The 21,148-nt window shown below is 36.9% G+C and overlaps 1 protein-coding gene across 2 annotated transcripts in view; it reads right to left on the reverse strand.

Annotated features, from left to right (window-relative positions):
* The window catches only part of Trappc8 (trafficking protein particle complex 8), an 85,003-nt gene that overhangs the window by 42,418 nt on the left and 21,437 nt on the right, over positions 1 to 21,148 (reverse strand). The window contains exons 3-11 of one of the 2 annotated variants that reach the window (XM_005355807.2): positions 15,851 to 15,940; positions 15,242 to 15,416; positions 13,245 to 13,398; positions 11,548 to 11,641; positions 9,454 to 9,704; positions 8,525 to 8,640; positions 6,861 to 7,011; positions 5,131 to 5,231; positions 2,155 to 2,260 (exon numbers count right to left, since the gene is read on the reverse strand). In XM_005355807.2, coding sequence (XP_005355864.1) covers positions 2,155 to 2,260; positions 5,131 to 5,231; positions 6,861 to 7,011; positions 8,525 to 8,640; positions 9,454 to 9,704; positions 11,548 to 11,641; positions 13,245 to 13,398; positions 15,242 to 15,416; positions 15,851 to 15,940 — 1,238 coding nt within the window. Of the gene's footprint in view, positions 1 to 2,154; positions 2,261 to 5,130; positions 5,232 to 6,860; positions 7,012 to 8,524; positions 8,641 to 9,453; positions 9,708 to 11,547; positions 11,642 to 13,244; positions 13,399 to 15,241; positions 15,417 to 15,850; positions 15,941 to 21,148 lie in introns of both variants that reach the window. The other variant, XM_005355808.2, reaches the window with a different exon arrangement.

Consider the following 21,148-nt stretch of genomic DNA (forward strand, 5'->3'; position numbering starts at 1 on the left):
CTCTCTCTCTACCTACCTACCTACCTACCTACCTACCTACCTACCTACCTAAGGATAAAGATGTAGCTCTCAGCTATTGATTCAGACCTTGCCTGAATGCTGCCATGCTCCCTGTCATGATACTGGACCAACTAAACCTATAAAAACTCTAAGCAAGCCCCCAGTTAAATGCTTTCCTTTATAAGTGTGGCTTTGGTCAGTGTCTCTTTACAGCAATACATCAATAACTTAAGACATACCAGTTCATGCTTATTGGTCAATGTATCACATATATCAATTACTAAACACTAAAAAGATCACACACAACAGTAAGATGTCTCAGAGAAATCTCTTTAAAGGCATTTATTCAGCTTGACAAGCATTTTTTGCATCACATATACCAATTTCTAAACACTTTAAATTCATATGTGACACTAATATCTTAGAAAAATATTTTTAAAGGCATTCATTCAGCTTAACAAACATATCTAGATTGTCATGTGCAAACCTCAGTATTAGATACTAAGGATAAAAATGCAAAAGATGGGCTGGCAAGATCAGTAGTTAAAGGCATAGAAGAGGACTGCTTTTGCAGAGTGATTCTCAGCATCCATATTAGGCAGCTGAGCTACCTGTACCAGTTCCAGAGGATCTGAAACCTTCTGGCCTCTGAAGGTACTACACTTTCATGAACACACACACACTTAAAAAGAAAATTAAATCTTTAAAAAAAGTAAAATCTAAGAGGATGTGGTTTCATGCCTCTTTGTAATCTTGACACTCAGAAGGTGGAGGCAAGAGGAATGAGTTCAAAGATAGCATGGACTATGGAATGACACAGTTCAGATCAGCCTGTAATACAAACCCTAAATGGCTCAAAAAAAGAAAAAAAAAGGTAGAAGGCTAACCTCAAGATTAAACACAACTTCTATATGATGCCAAGTTTTACAGTAGTATATGAGAGTAGAAAGGAAACATTTAGAGCAAGGTGGAGAACAAGAAAGGCCCACCTGAAGGACATGATCAGCAAACTATGTGAAGCACAGGCAGAGACAAAGCAGGAAGAGCAGTGATGTAAAAGGCAGTAGAGGTCAAGTGAAGCAGCTCAGCAGGCACAGGCAAGTGTCACAGCCTGGCCACCTAAGCTGGACCCATCAAACTGACATAAAGGAGAGGAGAGACCTGACTCCACAAACAACTCTGAGCTCCGCCTCTGTGTCACCAACATACATACACAGTAGCAGTAATCAGAAATTAAAATGAAACTAGTAGGCATATTGGGGGACCTTTGTGATATGAATAAAAGAATGTTTCAGAGAATAAGAATTCCATGAAGCCCACTAACAATGGCCAGTCATCCTGTGACAGATGGATGAAGACAATCACCTCAAATACTACAAGCCCCTCTTCCTGAGCAAGGAGAGATTGATGCTGACAGCATGTCACAAAAGTACTGGGTAAAAGGTTTTAAATTTATTTTTATCATTTAAATTGATATATTACTTAAGATGCCTTGGATGTATCCAAAGAGTGGGTTAGTATGGCCAGTCATCTTTTAGATTTATCTACTTTGGATGCATTTTTAAAGCTTAATGGTTTTCTTTAAATGGTCATATCAGTAAAAACAGATTAAACATTACGTAGTGATTTTGTTAGTACCAGTTTTATGTAAGATTGAATAATATGCATGTCTTAGTGGTACACAGCACAGAACTTACATCAAACAAGATGTCACATGCATGGCTGTGGTTAGTTAATAATGAAAGGTAGACAGACTACAGAAACAAAATTAATTCAATTAGGGCTACAAAATGATTCAGTAATTAAGAGCACTGGTTGTTCTTGCAAAGAACCAATGTTCAGTTTCCAGTACCCACATAGAGACTCATAACCATTAGTTAACTCCAGTTCCAGGGGATCTGACACGTTCTTCTGATTCTGCGAGCACCAGGCACACATATGAAGAACATACATACATGTATACAAAATATTCATAAACATAAAGTAAATTTAAAAACATAATTTTCAATAAATAAGTTCAAATTATTAAAGATAGAGTAGCTGAGTATGGTATTCATAACTGGAATCCCAGTACTCAGAAGGCTGAGGCAGGGCAATTGCTAGGAATTTTACCTCTTTACACACTAAGAAAATCAAACACTACAAGTCCAGTACCTCGCTTGTCAACCGTATTAGAAGGGCTGCAGCCTCTGAGTATTTGCTTTGACTTTTTAAAATTTCGGCACTAAGCAACACACATCTTTCAGCCAACACCATATTCCTAAACAAAAACAGACAAGGAGAATAATCAGCATCACAGTAATTCTTCAGCACATCCAAGTTACCATGCATTCAAGGAGTCCACTAGCTGATTTTGAGCAAGAAGTCTATCCCGGACTTGCTTGCAGAGCTTCATAGCTAAGCCTGTCCCCGTCTCCTTTTTCTAGCCCCCTTGGATACATGTCAAAGTCCTAGCATGTTACATTCTCACTTTTTCTAAGAACCCATCTTATGCCCACCCAGCCCCACACCCACACAGCTGCTTGTCAATCTCCACAAGTGAATTTGCCTGCTCTCTTGGACTGTAACTCAAAAGGCAAGGCTATTTCTTCCTCGTCTCCTTCCAGTAGTTTCCAGTCTGTCTCCCCTGCTGTTACTGTTATCAAATTCTAATAAAATGATCAAGATTAAAAAAAAAAAGTCTGTCCTCATGATCTCTATTCCCTTTAGAAGTGCTGGGTTAAACAGGGGGCCTGGCAAATGACACGCTAGCGCTCCAGCCAACACTTTCTCATCACACAATTCTAAAGTAAGAACACATGCAAGCCTGAACACAGCAGTGCACACCTACAATCCTAACACTTAGGAGGCTGAGACAGGAGAATGATGATGAATTCAAGACTATCTGTGCTACATTATAAGATTTTGTATCCAAAAAGAGGATAACTGTAACTACAGATGTGCATTTTCCTTTTGGTGGAAATGATCCACAGCACTAACTGGTAAGGCTATTGTACAGTAGTATCAGTATTCTTCTGGTCCTGCATACCGTACAGTTCATATATAATCTGTACCAATCGTATAGATTATACATGCAAAGCTATTACCAAGTTCTCAGAACATAACAGTGAAAACAAATTATATGTAGTATTTTGTTTGTCAGTATCCTTTGTATTGTAGCAAAGGAAATGTTTTTTAAAAACAACTGTAATAAAGTAATTTTTATACACAAGAAAGGGGGTGCAGTGAGATAACTCAGTGGGTAAAGTTGCTTGCAACAAAGTCTAATGACCTAAGTTTGATTCCAGTGGCTCACAAGTGGTGGAGAGAACAGACTCCCATCAAGTTGTCCTTGCCATAGCATGCCCATACCCACTGAGAGAAACATAAATAAATAAAAATGTTGGTGAGAGCACTATTACTCTCAAAACGTATTGTAGTCGAGACATGATATCACATGTCTATAATCCCAGAATGTGAAAGGCAGAGGTAGGTGGATCTCTGTGAGGGGAAAACCAGCATGGTTTACATGCTGAGTTCCAAGCTATGCTGGGCTACATAGTGAGACCCTGTCTTTTAAAAAGAAAAAGTAAGAGCAGGTCCCAAAGTTTACACATGTGATCCTAGCCACCCCAGAAATGGAGACAGAGGATCACAAATTTAAGATCACCCTCAGCTACATAGCAAGTTCAAACCAGCCTGGAATACATAAGACCCATACCCCACAAAACAAACAAATGTTTTGCTGATTTATCATACTTTCCACAAATTACATTTTTAAGTAGGTATTCCTAAATATGTTAAGTCTGCCTTAATGAACACAAAAGGTAAGCTTCCAATGTTCACAACTCACATAAGGCTCAGTTTTAAATTCTATAAATTGCTAAATTTTTAAAGAAATGATTACATTTTTATTTGTGTGGATGCACATGTGGGGCACAAATGCACTTGTCATTACAGCATTCATGTGGAAGTCAGGACATGTTTCAGGAGTTAATTCTACTCTACTGTGTGGGTCCAGGGGATCAACTCAAGTTGTCAAGCTTGACAGCAGCCATCTTTAATCACTGGTATCTTGCCAGCCCTGTGAATGCTGGTCCACAGTAAGCTCTGCTATTACTATTACCTCTACATGAATGATAGAGACTCAAAGTGATTTCTCTATCTCTGTCTTCCAATGCATCTATTCTACAAAAGAAACATCAGGCATGTAACTCAGTGGGTAAAGTTATGGGTTCAATCTAGCATTATTTAAAAAAAAAAAAAAAGGTCTGGTCAGGCGGTGGTGGTACACTCCTTGAATCCCAGCATTCAGGAGACAGAGACAGGTGGATCTCTGTGAGTTTGAGGCCAGCCTGGTCTATAGAGCAAGTTCCAGGACAGGCTCCAAAGCTACACAAAGAAACCTTGTCTCAAAAAAACAAAACAAAGCAAGTTTGATTAATGTACTAAAAATTTGCTTTTATAATGATGAATGTCTACTCAAATATGTAGCAATTTTCATTTAGTACTACATAAACCTTAATTCTATTTAATGAAGAATAAATGACAGTTAAGGTTTCTAATATTAATTTATCTCCAACCTATCTATCCTCCAATGCTTTCCATATACACAAATTGACCTTTATCAGCAAAACTATAAAGAAAACTTACTCCTATAACTCATAATTCTAGAAATGTCCCCATGACTACAAAACCTAGCCACCCTGCATGAAAGCCTACCTACCAAATAACCTAAGAACTTCCTTCTGAGGACTCTGGCCAGTCCAGTTGCCTTTTAAGAATTCTAATAATACTCACTACTTCTCACTAAGTCTATATTACTTGACTCTTCATGTTTTTGCCTAATTAACAAGGAGAGTTCAAATGGCTAATTTCTGCCTTAATAGTAGGTAAAATAAAAAATGTCCCACAACAAAAATTACCCTCAATGTAGCACAGAGCCTCAACGGTACATATATCAACTTGTCATCCACAAATGCAAGGCAGCTAGAAGCTGAAACCAGAAGGTGATAAGCACTATTTTCCTTCAACTTGTCTCTGACTAAATTAACTTCATTTGAGAATCTAAAGCATGAAAAACAAAGAACTACTAATAAATACCAACTCTGTCCCAAAAATAGGCAAAATGTAAATACTATGGTCACCTACTTGCAGATATCCCTGTAGGTCTGAATTGCTGTGTCCATGTAATGGGCAGGGTATGGCCTAGGAGCTCCTGGCTGAAGAAAGGCCGACACTGCTGCCATTTCCTAAGGGAGGAAAAACAGTCGCACATTTAACACTCAGTAAACTTAAAACATCTCAGAGCATAAATGTATAAATTTCACAGTTTAATGCTGACTCAAAACAAATGAATATTTGTTTTGACTTAAAATTCTGGTCTTTGCAGGATGTGATGTTCCACATCTTTAATCTCAGCCCTTAGGAGGCAGAGGCAGGCTGATCTCTCTAAGTTTGAGGCTAGCCTGGTCTACACAGTAAGTTCTAGGCTAGGCAGGCTAAACAGAGCCCTGTTTAAAAAACAAAAAACAAAAAAACCCCACAGAGTTATGTATAATTTAAAGGTGTATCTTGACATATCTGTAACAAAGGTGAATCCTGAAAAATTTGTTCTGAAGTAATTTTGTTGCCAAGATATCACAATGTACTTATTTAAACCAAAATGACTACGCCATTAGAAGGTGAGAATGTTTTAAGCAATAATTTTATAAAAACATCACCATATATTCGGTATGCTGTTACACACATACATAAAACTGCACTCACTATGTGGCTGTACAATTTTCCTACTTTAATCTACATTTCAAACCTATTACATTTAAGCAAAGGTATCATCTATATGAGAAGCGAGTTTAGTGCTGGAAAATAAGGTATATTTTTTATAACATTATACAGTAATAGCTGAAAATATCTGGGGTTTATAAAAGCTATTGTAGAAGCAATAAACCTGAGAGGAACAGATTTGAAACATTTGTCCTGAAGCCTATTCAGCTGTGTAATCAAGCACAAACAAAACCAGAACCTGGTAACTTGGAAGGTGACCTAGATAGCTTGTTGGACAATTTAGCACAGCTGGAGGACACAATCTGAATACCAAACACTTCTTCCTGGTGGGATTGAGAGGAAGAGGAGCTCCTAACAGGAGGGTGAAAGAGGAAGTAAAACCTGTCCCAGAACTGTACAAAGGGGAAGAAGGAAAGGAGGGGGAAGACACTACTGTGGAGAGGAAGTCCATATGCACAAAATGTTGACAATTTTCATTTTCTAAAATGCATCAAAGACTTGGGAATATAGCTCAGCAAGTCACAGACCACTCTCTAAGCCATGCAAGGTCCTGGGCTTGATACTCAACTGTGGAAGTCAGAGTTGGAACTTTCCTCTAGTTCCTTCAAGGTTATTGTGCTTCTACCTCAAACAAAAGTCTAAGAACCCAACTAAGTTCCAGTTCCCTTTATGGAGATAACTTTGAATTCCACCCAGGAAGTGGTTGGCCTACAAATTGTTTTGGTCTAGGGCATGAGTGAGACTAGGGTGATTTGTTTTGTTCTAGCAAAAGAATGTTTAACTGTGAAGGTAGCCCGTGACTTTCATGGTCTGTTCATTTCCTTGTATAGTTTTAATGCAGTCTTTTATCTTACTCCTACTTTTTGGAGTCAGGGGTATTTTAAGCAGCTGGAAATTAATTAAATACAGGCAAATGTTCAGTATTCATGGAGTTCCCTCCTGATACTATCCTATGTTTCTCGTTTTATTACTTTCATTCGCGTCTTCATAGTCTTTACCATTTTCTAAATCCCCACGCCTCTACCCTGGTGAGGGGTGTTTGTGTCAAGGCTGGTCCCCAACACAACACCACAAAATAAACAAACAGTACCAACCAAGGCTCCAGCTGCATAAAGCATCGCTTGATCATTAAGAAAATCCTTCTTTGCAGTGTGATAGCAACTGTAAGCCAAATCATAATGCTGCACCAAAAAGCACAAGTCAGCCATTTTTCTTATTTGAAGCTCAGGTGCTTCTGGTGGATACCTAGAACATAAGGAAATAATATATTATAAAGAATGGCCACACAGAAAATGTCTAGTAAACTGTTCAACTACCCAGAACATGAAAGAATTTGATCTGTTTTGCAAAAATCCTATCTTCAAGGATGATTCTCAAAACTATTTGGAGTCCAAATGTTAATTAATATGTTTAATTTATAGCCCTGTAAGCTTCTCAACTGCAGACAAGTATTTGCCCCAGGGACAAGTTATGAAATAAATAATATCAGGTGACTTATTTATATACAACTCAGAAAAAAATCAAAATAGACTCGTGTCATTTTCCATTAAAGCAAGATTTTATAAGAAACAAAACTTGCTAAATAGATTCCTTGTCTCAAAATAGTAGGCAGAGAAGCCCAGCATGGTAGTTCACAGACACATAGGAGCCTGAAGCAGAAAAGCTCCAAGCTGAAGGCCAAATGGGGCAAATCAGCAATACATTGCCTTTAAATATATATATATATATATATCAAAGCACTTCAGACAAAAAAAAGAGCTAGTACTGAATACCAAATCTAAGTGCATCTTCTTACAAATAGAGAACAGATCCGAAGTAAAATGACATTCTGAGTTATTTTAAGGTTTCTTTTTGCTTATCACCACTTTAGCCATGGTTTGTTGACAGAATTACAGTACAGCAGCCACGAATTCATTCCTGGTGCAGGTCAAATCCAATCTAAAAATAATTGGTTACCACCGTAATTATACATGCCACTATTGGACCAGTGGGCATATGCAGCCTACCAGGTGGTTAAGGTGATGTCCAGATGAGTAAGTTCACTGATGAATTTTTCCCCAGTAATCTATATATCACCTTCTAGCATTATGAAAGCTAACCAACCACTAGGAAGAAACTGTTCTGGTCAGTTCCAGTTTACTTTCTCATTGTTCTGTAATCACAGCAATGGGGTCTTAGTTCTGGTGAGCAACTAAAAGCAATGGGGGGAGCCTGTAGTATTTTTGGCTGAAGAGTTTATTTTCCAATGTCCAATAAATCAGCCATGGTAGCAGTTCACACCTGTAATTCCAGTACTTAGGAAACTGAAATAGGATTATTACAAACAAGTCCCAAGCCATCCTGAGCTTAGAGTCAGACTTCATCTCAAAAAAATAACTTGATTTAAAAGTGCCATTAGAGGGTCTGAAAAGATGGCTCAGTAGTTAAAAAGCACTGATTGCTCTTCCAGGGGACCTGGATTCAATTCCCAGCACCCACATGGCAGTTCACAACTGTCTGTACCTCCAGTTCTAGGGAACCTGATACCCTCACACAGACACACATACAGGCAAAACACTAATGCACATAAAAATAAATATTTTTCTAAAAATGTACAATTAGAGTTGTTTTTTAAAATAGAATTTAATTAGTGTCTTAGAAATCATTAAGTTTTGACCAATAAGAATATTAAGAAACTAAAGAGACAACCACTGTTTTGTAGTTAAACATAAGACAAAGTTAAATGCAGTAGAATGAAATATAGTGATATCTTACTCACAACAACCCAGATGTATTTTTCAGCTCATTAATGCTCTTTTCTGGAACTTTACTGCCACTAAACCATTTCTTAGTGGCAGAAAACAGAGATCGACTCAAACCTTTCCTTGATATTAGCTAGAAAAAAAATATTTAAACATGTTGACAAATATAAAGGCTTAAAGTATTTTCTACAAACAAAAAATTGTTTTACTAGTAAGTAAACAATTATTTTAATAACACTAATTGAAAAACAGACTAGAGTTTGCAAAAATGGCTCAGCAGATATGAGCAATTGTTTTTCTTGAAGAGGACCCGACTTCAGCTCTCAGCACCAACACAGTGGCTGACAACCAACTGTAACTCCAGTTCTGGGAAATCCAACACTCCACTCTTCAGGGACCAGGTACATACATGATGCATATACATATGTGCAGGCAAAGCACTCATATTCATAAAATAAAACTAAAAACAGTTTTGTTTTTTAATGTCTAATATACAGGCTGTAAAACTGGCTTGGTCGTTAAGAGCACTTTGCTGCTCTTGCAATAGAACACAAGCTCAGTTTCCTGCAACTATATGGTGGCTAAGGACTACCTGTTACACCAGTTCCAGGATATCCAATCCCTCTTATGTCCTCTGTGGTCAACAAATGTGAAATGATACATATACATACATGCAGGCAAAACATTCATGTACATAAAATTAAAACTGATAAGTCTTAAAAAATAATTTGTCCAAAAAACTGAAAAAATTCCAACTGAAAACAAATAAGGCTTCTCTAGTGTTAAAAAGAACTTCATTACTGATACTGACTTCAGGTAGCTTTTACAGCTTATTGTAAAACAAAAATCAAAACAAAACTTTAAACACAAAACAAAACTTTTAATAAAGTCTTAAACTCACTGACTTAATTTGAAGATTAATAACCTAAAAAAACTTAAGTCTTACCTGATCATTTAACTGCCGAATTGTTTTCTCTATATGTGGCAAAAGGCCACGGAATGTAAACTCTTGTATAAACTGTCGAATTCTATCATGATCAGTAAGTGTTAAACAAGCACCACGAATCACTCCAGTACTTGCTTTCTTGGTTTCACGCACTGAAGCCGACTTTGTATGATCTGAGCCATCGGTATTAGGAGGGTCACCGCATTGGTCTAATTGAAGTGGATGAACTCTGAAGCTATTTGGTAAACCATCTACTGAAAAACAAATCTCTCTTTTACTCTCAGAATGCAACACAAAATGTAACAAAACTACCATACTATTAAAGTAAAAAAATGACAAAACTTCCCTCTGTGTGTATCTGAGATGAAATATCATTAACATTTTCCCATTTTATATTAAACCCTTGAACTGGAGAGATAGTCCAGAGAAGGCTGCTTGACAACAGTTTGATTCTAGAACCCACACATGAAAAGGAAAAACTGACTTCCTACAGGTACTGAACTCCACACACAGGACGTTGCGCCCACATGCAGAAACATACATGCATGTCCACATATGTAAATGTGTGCAATAAAAATTTTAATTAAGGCGCTTGAGTTAATAACTGTTGCCTGCATATTAAGTTTAAGGACCTAGGCAACTCAGTTTTAAAAGACTACAGTGAATTACCTTATTTTTGGAGAGCAAGCAAGGTTTTACTGAGAAACAGAGCAATAGCTCCCAAAGAAGGGAGGGTCCTGCTTTAAAGAGCTGCGTTGTATTACAGCAGCTGCACATGGTGCACATGTCTATAAGCCCAGCAATTGGAAATTTGAGAGAAATGGATCTCAAGTTCAGAGGCAGGCAGTGAGTTTCAGGCCAGCCTGGACCAACGGTAAGACCAATAAAACAAACAAACAAAAAATTTAGAACCATTATTGCCAAAACTACAATTTAAAATATAGGAATATAGTTTTAAAAATCATATGAATTTGTGAAATTATGCTATATATTACATTTCCAATAGCATTATTCCCTTTTTAATGTGATATAATATTCTGATTGACCAGCCATAATCATTTTTTAAATTTTTATTTGTGTGTACATGAAGCTCATGGAGGCCAGCAGAGGGCGTTAGGTTCCCCGAGAGCTGGAGGTACAGGCAGCTGTGAGTGGTCTGGCTTGGGTACTGAGATCTAACTCAGGGTCCTCTGAAAGATCAATAACCACTGAACCATCATCTCTCTAGCCCTCATGAGCCACTATTCTTATAACACAAATTCAAATGTAAAGTATAAAAAACAGAATCCAAAGGACTGCATAAAATAAGAAAAAACATTAACTTCTGAGCCAGGTGTGCTGGCACATGTCTATCTCCCAGTACCTAGAAGGTAGAGAAAGAAAATTCTAAGTTCAAGGACAGCTTATACAGAAAGATACCTTAATTTCTCACTACTTTGGAAGACGGGACAAGAAAATCCCAATTTAAAGAATAGTCAAGCCGGGCAGTAGTGGCGCACGCCTTTAATCCCAGCACTCGGGAGGCAGAGGCAGGCAGATCTCTGGGAGTTCGAAGCCAGCCTGGTCTACAAGAACTAGTTCCGGCACAGGCACCAAAGCTACAGAGAAACCCTGTCTCAAAAAAAAAAAAAAACAACAACAACAAAAAAAGAATAGTCAATAACTTAGTCAAAACCTTGTCATAAAATTTGAAAAAGGAGGGGTAGCTTAGAGATGGTTCAGTAGTTAGCAGTATTTACTTCTCTTGCAGAGGACCTGAGTTAACTTCCCAGCACCCACATCAGGCAGCTCACAACCACCTGTATGTAACTCAATTCTGAGTGGATCTCAGACCTCCTTTGGCACCAGCATTCAGATACATCCCCACACATAAACACACATACACATAATTTAAAATAAATCTTTTAAATTTTTTTTTCAAAGAAAGGGGGTTTGGGGATATGTCAGAAATAAAATATTTAACTAGCATCTGCAAAGTCTTAAACCCAATCACCAGTACTGAAAGGGGTTGGTGCTGAAAGTGCCCATCCTTTATCTGTGAAGGTTAGAATGCTTTAATAGTCAAAAGGGAACTTAGAGAAAATATAACAAGACCTTTGATTTCGTTATCTAGTCCATCCAATGAGAGCAAGTTACTATCAGAATTCTTATTGGAGGTCATAGTACAAGGGCCATCTTCATATGATTCCTAGCAAAATAAAATACAAAAGCATTAGCAATGTAATTAATCATGTTTAAATATTACACTATTGCCTATGACTCTTCTGGCTTCATGTACTTGCTGAAGGAATACTCTTCTGGCCTTCTAATTTCAGCATATCAAGTTGTCATAATGATCCATAATGTTGCAGCTTAATTCCTTTTCATATTCAATTAACTATGCTAATTCTTCTGCATTCAAATGATCTGTATCTCAAATGTATCTCAATATTCATGCACACAGATATTTATATTGGCACATAAATATGTTCATGAATCCTAAAAAATAATAGCAAAATGTATCTCAATATTCATGCACACAGATATTTATATAGACATATAAATATATACATGAATCCTAAAAAATAAGGCAAGGAAAAAAAAAAGGACAACTTCAAAATCTGCCAGGTCATAGAAGAAATGCTAGAGTGGATTCAGAATATTCTGAAGGGCTGTGAAAAATACCCAACACAGTATTCCATTCTAGAAAGGCACTGAATACTCAGGCCATCCTCGAACCCTAGACTACTTCATAAGACCAATAAAAATAGGCTATTATTATTCTGAGTGCCAAAACTTGATAGCAATAGATAAAGCCAGGTAGGAAACTCTCTGTGAACCTTCCCTCCAGACAGACTTCAGAAAGTTGGTATTCTAGCCTGGAATAATATAACAGAGCATAGCTATACTTCGAGTATTAAGAATTGTCTAAATTCATCATTGACAGGGCTCCCCTAAACAGGCTATGTGGACAGCAATATAAAGAGCAACTACAGTTGTTCCTCAAGTTGCTCCTTACTTAAGGAGACATGCTTTCAAAAAGTGAAAACATTACTTTAAAGGTCAGGTGGTAACCTTTAATGATTCTCAAACTCTGGCTTCCTAAGATTCTGAATTATATTCTCTCCAACACCTCTGTCTTCCACTAAAAGTTCTCAAACTAAAGAATCAGACTGGCATTTCCTTTCAGAACCTTAGACAGCCCACTATGAACTGAACTTTTCAGTACTACCTTTATTTTGAGCATGGTCCTGAAAAAGAAAAAAAAGCATAAAAAAACAAAAAAATAAAACTGTTTTACATTCAGTCAGGTGGTGTGGGTTCTTTTATATCTAAAGATTTCCCCACAACATAATCTGAAAGAAAGTCAGTATTACTCCATATATCAAAATGAGTAAAATGGGCTTGAGAAATGGCTCACTACTTAAGCGCACTTACTGAGGCAGGATGATTAAAATCAAGACAGACAGCTGAGCTACATAACAAGTTCACAGCCTGTCTGTACAATACGTCAAAAGAGGAAAGAGAGAGAGGGGGGAGGGGGAGAGGGAGAGGGAGGAGGGGGAGAGAGAGGGGGGGAGAGGGAGACAGAGCGCAAGCCAATCCTAGTGATTCATACCTTTAATCTTAGCACTCTGTGGGCCGAGATTAGGTGGATCTCTGGGAATTTTAAGGCCAGCCCGATCTATACAACAGGTTCCAGGCCAGTCAGTTATACATATTAAGACTCTGTTTCCACTCACCCCCCAAAAATAAAAGAAAAATCTACAAAAATACAACTTTTGTGGTTTCGATCAGTTTTTCAAATGTACCTGGTGTTGAATACTATTTTTCTGGAGATACTGACTCCAAGGATCTGGTATCTGTTCATCTGATGCTCGATTCGGTGCTCGAGAATTAATTTTAAGTAAATAGCAACCCTGAGTTCCATATTTCTGTTTCATTTCTTCATAAATTGATTCAGCTCTAAAGAAAGGAGAAAAAACTTGGTAATAACCTTAGACTTCAGACAGAATTTAGTAGACCTTAGACAATAGATCTTAATTTTTTATTTATTTCTCTTTATATTATTTTTATGCTTATTTCTGTGGGGAGGGAAATTACACACACAGCATTGCATATGTAGACATCAGAGGACAACTCGCAGCGGCTGGCTCTCTCTCTACTACATGGGTTCTATGGATTGAACTCAGGTCATCAGTCTTAGAATCAAGCACCTTTATCTACTGAGACATCTGGTAATACTGACAACAGAGCTTATTTTATTTAGATTTTTAAAAAATGTATGTAAGTCTACATGGATTTGATGTGCACTATACCTGCATGCAAGAGCTCAAGTAGGCTAGAAGAGGGTATCAGATCCCCTGAGGCCAAACTATAGGCAGTCTCAAGCTGCCACGCGGGTGCGGGGACCTGGACCTGAGTCATCTGCAAGAGTGGCAAGTGCTCTCAACCATGAGCATCGCTTCAGCCAACAACAAACATTTCAAATAATCCAAGAATGCCCCCCAAAAAGGCAAAACAGAAGATTAGAGGTTATAAAAATTTAAACAAAAACTCATGATTCTAATCAAAACAATAGTATCTGTTGTATGGGCAATTCTAATGACCAAACTCATTTGGGGAAACTACAAAAAGCAAAACTAGCTTCTTTACAGCACAGCCCATCTCGGAGCCTTCCACATTAGCTACAGCAGAGACTGCCCATTTCCCGAGCAACTTCAAACATACAGTTAACAACTTTCTGTCAACTATGGAAACTCATCCTCAGAAAGTATAATTTGAGAGTATCTTTTAAAAACATTTATTAATAAATGAAAATTATAAAACCAAAGAAATGTTTATAGGACAGGGAAGAAAAGGAAAGAACTATAGCAAAGCAGATGAAGCCCTCACTATACAGACCACCCTTCGTTCTTACAGAACTTAAAGAAGCTGAGCCTTGAGCTACTTCTCAGACTAAAACATAAGAAAATAAACAAAAATTTAAATTTTGAAAAACATGTATGTCATCTTTAGCTACATACCAAGTTTGAGGCCAGCTTAAGCTACATGAAATATACTTTAAAAAAAGAAAAGAAAAAGGAAAGGAGGAAGGAAAACAAAGAAAGAAAATTACTAAACATGTGAGCTGTTGGTAGAGAAAATGAAATGTGACAACTTAAGAAGAAAATGGTGAACTAGACTTTACGCTCAATCTCACCTATCCAATTAATCAGTGATCACTTATGTTCAAAACAAGGTTGTAAATTATAGGTCCCAAATGGCAATGAGATACCAAACATAGCATACAAGATTAATTTGATCCATACCTCGAAACAAAAGGCAAAATAAACTCCAAAGTCATAAACAAAATTATTTTTATGCTTATATTCCAAGACTTCATTAAAGACCAGCAAGATAATTCAGCAACTTGCTAGGGCTGGAGAGATGCCTCAGAGGTTAAGAGTATTAGTTGTTCTTCCCAAGTCCTGAGTTCAATTCCCAGCAATCAATTGGTGCTGCACAACCATCTATTATGAGATCTGGTGCCCTCTTCTAGCATGTAAGCATACATGCAGGCAGAAGACTAAACATAACAAATTAATCTTAAAAAAAAAAAAAAGCACTTGCCACCTACAACCTAAATTCAATCCCCAGGTCCCTGTGGTGGAAGAAGAAAACCAACCCCTAAAAGATGACATCTGACCTCCACATGGATGCCATAACACATGTGCGTATGCATACATGTACACAGACACACAAACCAAAAAAACAAGTGATCCAACTTAAAAGATAAAATAATTAAAATTTAAAAAGCAATGCTTACCTCTGTTCATCTCCTGAAGTTACATCATGCAAAAGCACATAATATTTAAGTGTATTTGGGATAAACCACTTAGGGTAGGAATAATCACTGTTGTGCTGAATACGATGCTGTTCTTGTGACAACTTTGAAAACTGCTCCATAGGTTCAGCTTCACCAGATGACGCCACCAACATACCTTGTAATCATACTGTCAGGGAAATTATAACATCGCTCACTGATAAACACTGCCTTATTAATATAAATTTTAGGAGAAATTATCTGGCCAGGCCTCATATCACAGACTGTAATACCAGCTACTCAGGAGGGTTGAGGCTAAAGTTCCAAATTAGAACTGTGAGTCCAAGGCCAGCCTGAGCATCTAAGGGAGACTCTTCCTCTGGCTTCCATGTATACAAGCATACACACTTGCACACTCAGATAAGCATACACCAATGCACCATGCACACTACATTCATACATGTATCTCAACTACCCAGATCAGAAAATAATTTTGAATGTGGTATCATTACCAATAAAAAATAATTTCTCCATACTCTATAACTTATCAAGTATTTTGTCTTTGTTTTTACAATTAACAAATTCCAGGCTTACAGATGACTTAAAGGATACATGCTAAATAGTGGTTCAGAAACTCATGATCTGATGCTGGCATGGACTGCAGAAATGTCTCTCTGTAAGACTCAAACCATGGAGTAGTAGCTAAAATTAACAAGATGCAAAATGGTTAGAATTCAGTAGAATCAGTTTATAAAAATAAAGATAATAATTTCTAGTAATAAACAAGTACTTTTACCTGTTCTTTAAGACATATGATATAAAAGCAAACAGCACAATTTATTTGCAGATGCAGCATTTTATATAAATACATCAAGTCATTCACATAAAAAGAAATATATAACATATGCAGCATGTATATTTTAAGCTATTCATGCAAATCCATTTATATATGGTACTCAGGTCAACAGAATGAAGGTGTCACTCCCAGCTCACAGTGACTAGAACTAAGTTCTAGGTCCCCACACCAGTTAGCTCACAGTCATAAGCAGACCCTACTCTAAGCGATCCTGTTGTACATCATTTACTCTCCACCAAGATGATCTTACCCCTCAGAAGAAACTGGACAGTATGGGAAGATAGTTGTGGTTGTCACAACAGAGGAGACATAACTACTGGTGCTTACGGAAAGAGGTCAGAAAACCAAAGACATCTTACAGTGCACAGAGCAAAACAGCTCCAGACACGCAGAGAATCACCTGGCTCAAACTGTCAAGATGGGTGTGACTGACAAATTCTATAGCTTGACGACTTGAGTATGACTATAACAAAGCCTTTTAAAATTTTACATATTTTATGACTGTGTGCATGTGTTTGTATGTATGTGGAGGTCAGAGGACAACTTTCAGTTTGGTTCTGTTTACACCATGGGTTCTGGGACTGAACTCAGGTTGTCACACGTTCAGCAACAAACACCTTTACTCACTGAGTCATCTCACTGACCCAACAAAGCCTTTCTAAAGAGAATTTCAAAGGATAATTATTTTATGATCAAGTCAACTCTTTAGCGATTCACATTACATCTTTTAAAAAAATCTGAACATACTAAGCTTAATTGGTCAAGGTAGTTTAAGCCTTTAATCACAGCACTCAAGAGACTGAGGCAGGAGAATTACAAATCTGACACCAGTCTGACAGTTGCATGAAAGAGAGAGAGAGAGAGAAGAATGCTAGATAGAGCTGGTTAGACAGGCATAATGGCATATGCCTGTAATCCTAGCACCTGCAAGGTAGAAGCTGGAGGACCAGGCATAAATGACTAGAAAGGAAAAGGAAAAAAAAAATATGTGCTGACCAAATACCATATCTCATCTGGCGCCAAATAAGCTTTTTGTTATTTGTTTGTTTGTTTTGTTTTGTTTTGAGATATGTTCTAACTATGTCACCCTACCTGGCCTTTGATTACCAGAATCCAGGACAAACAAGACTTACAAAGAGAGACCTGTCTCAAAAATAAACAAAACAAAACAAAAAATACAACAAATGTCCTACAAGAAATGCTCCTGTGTAGCAGGCAGTGGTGGTGCACACCTTTAATCCCAGTACTCAGGAAGCAGAGGCAGAGGTAGAGGCAGAGGCAGGCAGATTTCTGAGTTTGAGACAAGCCTGGTCAACACAAGAGAGTTTCAGAACAGCCAGAGCTACAAAGAGAAACTCTGTCTTAGAATTTAAAAAAAAAAAGAAAAAAAAAACCAGTTCACATTTGCAATATGGTTAGGAGGACAATTCCCAACAATATTATAATCTTCATGGAAATGGAGAATGAATGACACAACTATATATATTTGTCAAAATAGGAAACTAATTTTCTCACCAACTAGAACATATTCTTCCCTCCAAATCAGTTAAAAAATAATCTCCAGCTAAAAAATTCATTGATTTATTATCAATATCAAGAAAAGAGATACCAAAAATTGTCATTAAGTAAAATATCTCATTGAAAATGGCTCACTTCACAGAAATGAATATATATACACCAATTTTGATTATTTTACCTTTATTGCCTTACTAATGTTAAAAAATTAACAAAATAAACAGCAACAAAAGAAAAAACTGTATTCATATGAGCAAGTTTCTGTTTGGTAGTAGATCTTCTATGAGCCAGGCCATACTATATCATCTGTATTAACCTGAATGTGATGTCAAATACCTGCACTCCTGGCAGCTACAAGGTAACAGCAGGAAGATCAGGAGTTTGAGGCCATCCTGGGGTATGACTCTATAACAAAGGGGAAAAAAATTAAGACAAAAAAAAAGGCTAGAAGACCCTTATATCATCAGGACTAAACTATGATCCATTCATTAAATGATATGCTACATAAGCTATGTGTGATTCATCCATTAAATGGTATATATGTAACTAAAAGAGGAAACTCCATATGGCTGTGAAGTAAAATCTCTAACAGCCAAAGCTAAACAGAGAGGCTCATACTTGTAAGTCTGAGGTAGCAAGAGCTATGAGTTCAATGCCAACCAAGACTATAGCACAAGATTGTGTCTCAAAATAAATAAACAAGCAAACAGACAAAACAAAGTAGCAACCAAAAGTCTGCATTTTTATGTAAGAAAGGGAAAAAATACATGAAAAGTTACACATATGTTTATATTTTCAAAGACAAATAACAAAAAGATAAATCTAACACATGTGGGCTGTGGATATAGCTCTGTGGTAGGACACTTGTTAGCATGCATGAGGTCCTCAGCTGAATCCCAAGCACAATCACAAGAAAAAAGCCTAATACAACTAATTATCTCTAGGAATGAAGAAAAGAGAATGGGAGAAAGGGATAGAGGATAAGAAGAGGGGAGGGGGGAGGGGATATATATATATATATATATATGTATATATATATGGAGGCTAACTCAACTTCTCAACTACAAGTTTTGATTCTGTGTCTGAGACAGGGGTCTCATATAGCCCAGGCTGTCTTGAACTCTCTGTGCAGCTAAGGGTGACCTTAAAGTCCTTGTGATTTGAATATAAAATGCCTCCATAGGCTCATGTATTTGAATATTTGGTCCCAGCTGGAGGCACTGTTTGGGAAAGTTATAGAACCTTTAGATGGTGTAAGTATTTCCTTTCTGGAGGAAATACTTCACTAGAGATGGGCTTTCAGGTGTTCTAGGCTGGCCCTATTTCTTATTCTCATTCTACTTCGGTATTGCCAAAATAATGTGACTGGTTGGCTTTGAGGCCATTTCTTCCCTCAGAATAAATCCTTTCTCTTAACCAGAGCAACAGAAATGAAACTAATTGACACTTCTGGTCTTCGTTTCAACCTCCCAAGTGCTGGACCTGCAGGTGTATGCCTCCACACACAGCTTTTCTGGCGTTAAGGATTCAACTTAGACTGTCATACATGATAGATAAGCACTCTATCAGTGAGCTACACTCCCAATTGTGTTTCATAATTTGACCTCAGAACTTAATAAACATAGTTATTACTATGTTAAAATTATACATAATTTTTAATTAAATTAAATAAAAAGAAAAGGGCAAGATACATACTTATACACACTGGAAATAGACACTAGACATTAAGTACAGGTGCATGAAGCAAAACAGAAATGGGTTTCCATCCTTCAGACAGGTCACGTTCAGGTGAACAAGTAAATTCTCCTCTCAGCTACATGTTTTTCTGAGGGGCTGTGAAATGTGATTCCTTTGTCTGTCTTTAACTTTGTTAACTTCCAATAAACTATTTTTGCTATATATTTCAAATTATGCTTTTTGTAGGAAATGGAGAGAAATGGTACTTTTTAATTTTTGTGTTTAACACAAGACTAACACCTAATGACAATTCTTTCACCATAAAAATGTTTCTATATAGCTTGGGATGAAAACTATTTTGCTCCTAATCCTTGTTTTTATTGACAAGAGAAACAGCAGTCATGATACCCTGTGAATGTTTCCTTCATAAAGCCAAGCAAACACTTGGGTGGATGCAAGAGATGAGGAGTTCACAGCCATCCTTAACTTCAAAGGAGGGTTGAAACTAGCATCTCTCTATACAATGCACTTTGCCAGCATGTTTTTCATTTTTATCAAAATAACATGCAGTTCAAACTAGACTATTCCAGAGCAATGTATGGATTTAAGAAATAGATAATAGATGATGAACAAGTAAAAGTTTAAGAGAACCCTAAGACCACCTTCACATCAAAGGAAAATTAGAGATGCATTAACTGGCACAAATACGAAAAAGTGGTGGAAAATAGGTCAGATAAGGAGTACCACGAGAACAATCTGGAAAAAGAGACCCATCACAAGAAATACCTGTATATAACGAGGATTCTTTTAATTCCATGAAAGTGTCTTTCCAATTACTGTACCAAGGAACACTAGCTTTAATTGACCGATCTGATGAAGAAAATATGGCACTGTTAAGCCAGGCTTATGAGGAAAACACAACAGTTATAGCTTAAACAGAATGAGTGAAAAGTATGCCAACTCACTCTAACAGAAAACCTAAGTTCTGGGCATATAACTAACAATGATTGGAATGGATAAATTTACTTTTAAAATAATCCCCAGGGCATCAATCTGTCATGATGAAATCTCATTCTAATTAATTCCATACTTCACTGTATCTCATTCCAATCTTTCAGAGATAAAATGAGGATCAGTGGTAGTGTGCTTATACTTAGCAAGGCCTGTGGTTCAGTCCCAGCAGCCAGATAAATAAACTGAAAGGAGTAAATTTTGAAGTAATAGGGAAGAAGCCGAAGAAATCATTTTCTTTTGGTTTATATTATACTAATAGTTGGGTTTTTCTAAAATTTGTCTGAACAATTCAGCTACAGTAGTATCTCTGCCTGCTTTTATAAGCAAAGGACACACACCCTCTAAAGAGAAATGCAGGAAGGTCTCTGAGAACACAAGTAATGTAATTAGATAAGTTTCACAGTCAAATAACTACACTATTCCGAAAATAATCTAGAGAAAGCCACTTTAACAAGATACTTAAAATTAAATCTGCTCTATAGTAAACAAGTAGCAATTTAAAAATTTCATCTCTAAAGAAACTAAATGTCCCCAAAGAAAACAATTACAAATAATAAAAACTGACAACCAATAATTCTAAGTCTACAAAGTCTCACCACAAAATGAAGAACTGACTAATGAGTTTTCACTGTATCCAGTAAACATCTTAACACCTCAATGTGAAAGAGGAAGCAAGCTTTGAACAGATGTGAGGAACTTTTCAACATGAAAAGGACCAAACAGAAAAAGAATATGAATGAGAGAAAAGGTGCAGAATAAAAGAAAATTGAAAACTAAAAAGCCATTAATAATTAATTAAAATTAATCTATCAATATCCTGAGTTAAAATGAGAGAGAGAAAGAGAAAG

Source organism: Microtus ochrogaster, chromosome 18 (genome assembly GCF_000317375.1).
Source record: "Microtus ochrogaster isolate Prairie Vole_2 chromosome 18, MicOch1.0, whole genome shotgun sequence".
Classification (NCBI taxonomy): Eukaryota; Metazoa; Chordata; class Mammalia; order Rodentia; family Cricetidae; genus Microtus; species Microtus ochrogaster.